The sequence below is a fragment of the Nicotiana tomentosiformis genome, chromosome 3, assembly GCF_000390325.3.
Source record: "Nicotiana tomentosiformis chromosome 3, ASM39032v3, whole genome shotgun sequence".
In the NCBI taxonomy this organism is placed as follows: domain Eukaryota; kingdom Viridiplantae; phylum Streptophyta; class Magnoliopsida; order Solanales; family Solanaceae; genus Nicotiana; species Nicotiana tomentosiformis.
Genome location: NC_090814.1, coordinates 4585125 through 4590924, shown reverse-complemented (window position 1 = coordinate 4590924; position 5800 = coordinate 4585125). Strand labels below are relative to the sequence as shown.

The following is a 5800-nucleotide window of genomic DNA, read 5'->3' as shown; positions in this document are numbered from 1 at the left end:
TGGCTGAGCTGCTGGAGCCTGATATTGGGGAGCTATCTGCTCCAGAGCGGTATTAATAGGAGTCTGGGCTCCTCCTCCAGCCTGAGAGACTGCTGGTGCCATGGGAAATGGTCCAGTCTGGGCCACACTTTCCATAAGGCCCACCAAATAGACCAAAGCGTCCTGAAGTACTGGGGTAGCAATGAACCCCTCCAGAACCTGAGCTGGTCCGACAGGAACAGTCTGGACTGGAACCTCCTCGTCAATCTCTATCTGAGGCTCCACTGCTGGGGCTGCTGTTCGGGCCCTAGGCTGAGCCCTGCCCCTGCCTCGGCCTCGGGCACGGCCTCGGCCTCGACCTTTGCCCCGCGTAGGAGCTATCACTGGAGGCTCTGGCTGCTGCTCAGCTGAGGAAGCGGTATGTGTTCTCGCCATCTGCGAGAGAATAAGAGTAGAAGAGTTAAATCAGTGTTGAGAAAGCAAAATCGCACGACAATAAAGAATAGAAGTGAAACTTGTTCCTAAACTTTATAGCCTCTGGAAGATAAGCACAGACATCTCCGTACCGATCCTCCAGACTCTACTAAGCTTGCTCGTGAATCGTAAACCTATGTAACCTAGTGCTCTGATACCAACTGTCACGACCCAAAATTTCCCATCGACGGGACCGTGATGGCGCCTAACATTTCACTTGCCAGGCAAGCCAAAGTTAGAAAATTATTAAACCAATTCCTTATTTCCATTCAGTAAATAACAATAATTAACTAAAACAAAATATAATAAGTGCGGAATATAATAAAACTGTATTAATTACTACCACCCGGATCTGGAGTCACAATTCACGAGCATTCTAGAATTTACTACAAGTAATAGTCTGAAAGAAATACAACTATCTAAATGAAAGAAAATAGTAGGACATAAAAAGATAGACGGGGACTTCAAGGTCTGTGAACGGTGACAAATCTACCTTGAGTCTCCGGTCAACGGACCAATAACAAATCTCGATCAACCTGAGCCGGTATCAAAATTTGCACAGAAAGTGTAGAGTGCAGCATCAGTACAATCGACCCCACATGTACTGGTAAGTGTCGAGCCTAACCTCGACGAAGTAGTGACGAGGCTAAGGCAAGGCACCTACAATCAACCTGTATAATTTAACAGTGTATACGCAAATAACAGGAATGAAGAACTAAACAGGAAATGTCGGGAGGGGAGACAAACTGAGGGGAATACAAGATAAAGAACTACAATAGAATGATCACCGGAGCAGTCAATATACCATGAATCAACAGGAATAGTGAATACAGTAAAGAAAAATACACGACATCACCCTCCGTGCTTTTACTCTCAATCTCACCATAAATTAATAGAAACGGCACGACATCACCCTTCGTGATATTACTCTCACGAAGGGTGATGCCGTGCCATATTGTGAGTGTTAATGCACGACATCACCCTTCATGCTTTAATACTCACAATATGGCACGACATCACCCTTCGTGCATTAACACTCACAATATGGCACGACATCACTATTCGTGCATTATTACTCACAATATGGCACGGCATCACCCTTCGTGCATTAATACTCTCCCTTACCATAATGCAATGTATAAATAACAACATGGAGATAGAATAACAAGTACAAACCTTACTTCAACATTTGGTTCCATAATATAAATCTCAACTTGAAATGAAAACTCAATTATCACCAGAAAATTCTGTAAACGTGATAAGAACGATAATTTGAACAACACTAGTATAACACGTAGCAATTTGGCATAGGAATGAGATAATACCAGAAAAATAGAGAAACATGGAAAAACATGTAAATTGGCGACGCATAGGTACTCGTCACCTCACATATACGCCGCTCACATGAATTTCACTTAGCAAATAATCTAACGTTCCTAATTCCCTCAAGTCAGGGTTAGACACAACACTTACCTCACTCCGAATGCCACTTAATTCTCAATCACAGCTTTTTCTTTGGAATTCCCTCCAAACTACTCGTATTTATTCAAAAATGACTCAATAATATCAAATATTGCTAAAGGAGTCAATTATATTGCATAAATTAAATTTCCCAAATTTTTCTCCAAAAAGTTGAAAAATCGACCCGGGCCCGCTTGGTCAAAACCCGAGGTTCGGACTAAAATTCTTTTACCCATTCTCCCCCGAGCCCGAATATGTAATTAATTTTTGAATCCGACCTCAAATTGAGGTCTAAATCCCCAAATTCCTGAAATCCCTATTTTCTACCATAACCCCTAATTCTAACATGAAAACTCTAGATTTTAGGTTGAAAATTCAAGAAATCTAATGGGTAATTGAAAGAAGATGGTTTAGAATCACTTACCAACAATTTGGGGAAGGAATGACTCTTGAAAAATTGCCCCTTACCGTTTGGTTTTTGAGAAAAATGAGTTTTTTGGCAAAATTCCCGTTTTGGGTTCTGTTAAGTGATGGGCGACAGTGTTCATCGCGTTCGCTAGAGCTCTGTCGCGTTCACGAAGGGTACTGGCTGCCAAGCCTTTGCGTTCGCGTGACCCAGCTCGCGTTCGCGATGATCACTCCCCTCTGGCTTTCGCGTTCGCGAGGAATGGCTCGCGTTCGCGCTGAAGGAACGACCTAACCCCCTCCCCCCCAGGTCCCCACATGCTTCGCGTTTGCGTTGAGCCAGTCGCATTCGTGAAGGGTAAATCCCCCATCACTTCGCGTTCGCGATCAGGCCTTCGGGTTCGCGAAGAAGAAGTCTCAGCCTCATCAGATTACTCTTCGCGTTCGCGAGAGGACCTTCACGAACGCGAAGGAGGATATGACAGACACTAGAATCTGCAGAAACTAGATTTTTCCCAAGTCCAAAATATCTCGTGGCCTATCCGAAACTCACCCGAGCCCTCGGGGCTCCAAACCAAACATGCACACAAGTCCAAAAAATCATACGAACTTGCTCGCGCAATCAAATCGCCAAAATAACACCTAGAACTCTAAATTTAGCACCAAATCAAATGAACTTCTCAAGAACACTTTGAAACTTCTAATTTCTCAACTGGACGTCCGAATCACGTCAAATCAACTCCATTTCTCACCAAATTTCACAAACATGTCTTAAATATCATAATGAACCTGTACCGGGCTCCGGAATCAAAATACGGACCCGATACTAACAATGACAAATATCAATCAATTCTTAAAAACAAATAATTTCTAAACTTTTAATTTTCATCAAAAATTAATAACTCAAGCTAGGGACCTCCAAATTCGATTCCGGGCATACGCCCAGGTCCCATAATTCGATACGGACCTACCGGGACCGTCAGAGCACGAATCCGGGTCCGTTTATCAAAAATATTGACCGAGGTCAACTACAATCAACTTTTAAGGCAAACATTCTTATTTTCATTAGTTTTCAACATAAAAGCTTTTCGGAAACCTGCCCGGACTGCGCACACAAATCTAGGAGGCTAAAAATACGATTTTAAGGCTTAAGAGCACATATTCGAGTTCTAAAACATAAGATGACCTTTTGGGTCATCACATAAAAAGACAAGAATTAGCGACAAACAAATTTTGTAGCTAAACGGATTAATTTGTTGCTAATTTAATTTAGCGACATATTAAGAAATTTTATTCGTTATAAACGATTTAGCGAGAAGTTTGTAGCTATTTTTTAATAGTAATGGTAGTATAACTCTAATCCAATTAGAAAAACATGCCCATGCAAAGCTAATTGATGGATGAGGGACCGTCAAAGAATATGTGGGTGGTGTAAGCTCGTTATCCATTTCCACTTTAATTAAGAAGCACAAAAATTAAATGAAAAGACTGTCAACAAAGAAAAATGGCTAGTTTTTCCACATCTTGCTGCTTTGCCAAACCTTCAATTACACCAAATATTCCTCTAATTTCACACGGTAATACCAGAACTGATTATTACAAGGGAAATAATCCACTGAGGCGCCAGAGATTTATTACTTCTGCGTCAAAATCTGGTGGTTTTTCTCTTAAATCAGTGAGTCTCTAACTCTCTTTTATTCAAATATATTTCCTTATTGAAATTCTGGTAAATCTTAATTTGTTGTCCAGATCGATCGTGTTTTGATCACCTCTTCAGTTCATAATTTTAGACTGCATGTGCAAATTTTCGTTATTTCAAGATTGAGAATTAGAGGTAAGATGTATGGTGACATAACATAATTGCGTTAACATATTAATTATAAGAATGGATTGAGGATATTCAAAAATAGTTCACGGGGCAGTCAGGTCCACAAAGTATCATGCGTTCACGCAAGGTCCGTGGAAGGGCCACACCCCAAAAGAGTGTGATATGGCAGCCTATCCCGATGCAAACATTAGTGGCAAACATTAGTGGCTGATTCCACGACCCCGAACACGTACCTATATATATAGTTTATGAAGAAACAACTTGACCATTGCTCCAAGGCTTTCATTATAAATGAGTTCATTTAGTTGCAAAATATTTTTATTGGAGTTATTGAACGTTTTGATTTAAATTAATGAAACTTGCAGATTGTGAATAGGTGTGAAAATTGCGGAGGTCAAGGTGCTATAGATTGTCCTGGATGTAAGGTACTCTTATCTGATTAAATCCTTTAATATTACATTGTAAAATGAAAATGTAGTGTCTTTTCAGAGAAAAAGAATAACAACAACAACAACAAAATCCAGTGTAATCTCACAAGTGGAGTCTGGAGAGGGTAATGTGTACACAAATCTTATTTTTACTGTCTTAAGAAGATAGAGAGATCATTTCTAATAGATCGTCGGCTCAAGAAAAAATACAAAAGATGCATTAACAACTCTTTCAGAGAGAGAAATGGAATAAACAAAGAAAGAAGACTAAAATTATCCATTCTTATTAAGTGTTACAAGACCTTTTAAAAAGTAAGGCATAATTTTTTATTTTTTTTTGGATCCAGGGGACAGGAAAGAATAAGAAGAATGGGAACATCTTTGAAAGATGGAAGTAAGTTTTCTTTTCAAAGTGGAGAAAGAAAAAAGAAAAACACTGGGTCGTATTTGGTTGATCTTAAAAACTTGAAAATCTTATTTTGTAGGTGCTTTGATTGCCAAGGGTTTGGTATGAAGAGTTGTCCAGTTTGTGGAAAAGGAGGACTCACTCCTGAACAACGTGGAGAAAGATAATATTATTAGGTCAAGAATTCGTTTTTCTTTCTTTTGTTTGTTTTTCTGGGGTGGACCAAAGATGCTTGTATATTTCCTATCAGAAATATTTAATTTTCTTTGTATATTTACTTTTTTTATATTTTTACATCTCTTATTAAAAAATTCTACCTATGTCACTGCGCATAACAAGAACAGAAAAACGCTTCAAAAACTTGGGCATAACAAAACATCTATATATATATATATATATATAATATGAAATTGTTAACTCCCTCTTTGTACGGGTAAAATCGGGGATAAAGTTATCCCTATTTTCCGGTAAACAAACGAGAAGGAAGCACGATCTGACATGACCTCGAGTAAAGCCGAGGGGTTCTACATCTCAGAGCCCGGTGAGGATGAATGGTGCACCCGGGACCAGATACGGCTGAGCATCGGGTCCGAGTAGAATGAAGGGACGAGACTAAGGGAAAGGACGGTTAGACGAGATAAGCGGGGAGCCATAATATCCGCCCTCAACCGGATGTTACATCGCAAATCTCGCCTGATATCAGCTGCAGATCAACGTTTACTAGATGTAGAAGATTTATTACCTTATTTAGACTTGTACTAGGATTAAAACCCCTCTACTATATAAAGGGGAGAACTCTTTCATTTTAAAACCATTGTT

General features: G+C 39.8%; 1 protein-coding gene across 2 annotated transcripts; it reads left to right on the top strand.

The window, feature by feature from the left end:
• The first annotated feature begins 3705 nt into the window (after positions 1-3705).
• LOC104095185 (protein BUNDLE SHEATH DEFECTIVE 2, chloroplastic) lies at positions 3706-5252 on the top strand. Of its 2 annotated transcripts, XM_009601239.4 has the most exons (4): positions 3706-3994; positions 4513-4572; positions 4923-4969; positions 5061-5252. In XM_009601239.4, the coding sequence occupies exons 1-4, from the start codon at positions 3824-3826 to the stop codon at positions 5146-5148; spliced, it is 366 nt and encodes a 121-aa protein (XP_009599534.1). In that variant the 5' UTR covers positions 3706-3823; the 3' UTR covers positions 5149-5252. The 2 variants fall into 2 exon arrangements, with proteins under 2 accessions (XP_009599534.1, XP_009599535.1); XM_009601240.4 differs by lacking the exon at positions 4513-4572 and having other exon boundaries at positions 3740-3994.
• The last annotated feature ends 548 nt before the right edge of the window (positions 5253-5800 follow it).

What these genes read in the sequence shown, in the direction of transcription:
- LOC104095185 (XM_009601239.4), top strand. Translation starts at nt 3,824, where the DNA reads ATGGCTAGTTTTTCCACATCTTGCTGCTTTGCCAAACCTTCAATTACA. An exon ending in TAGATTGTCCTGGATGTAAG is followed by an intron (nt 4,573 to 4,922) that starts GTACTCTTATCT and finishes TTTTGGATCCAG; the next exon opens with GGGACAGGAAAGAATAAGAA. An exon ending in AACATCTTTGAAAGATGGAA is followed by an intron (nt 4,970 to 5,060) that starts GTAAGTTTTCTT and finishes CTTATTTTGTAG; the next exon opens with GTGCTTTGATTGCCAAGGGT.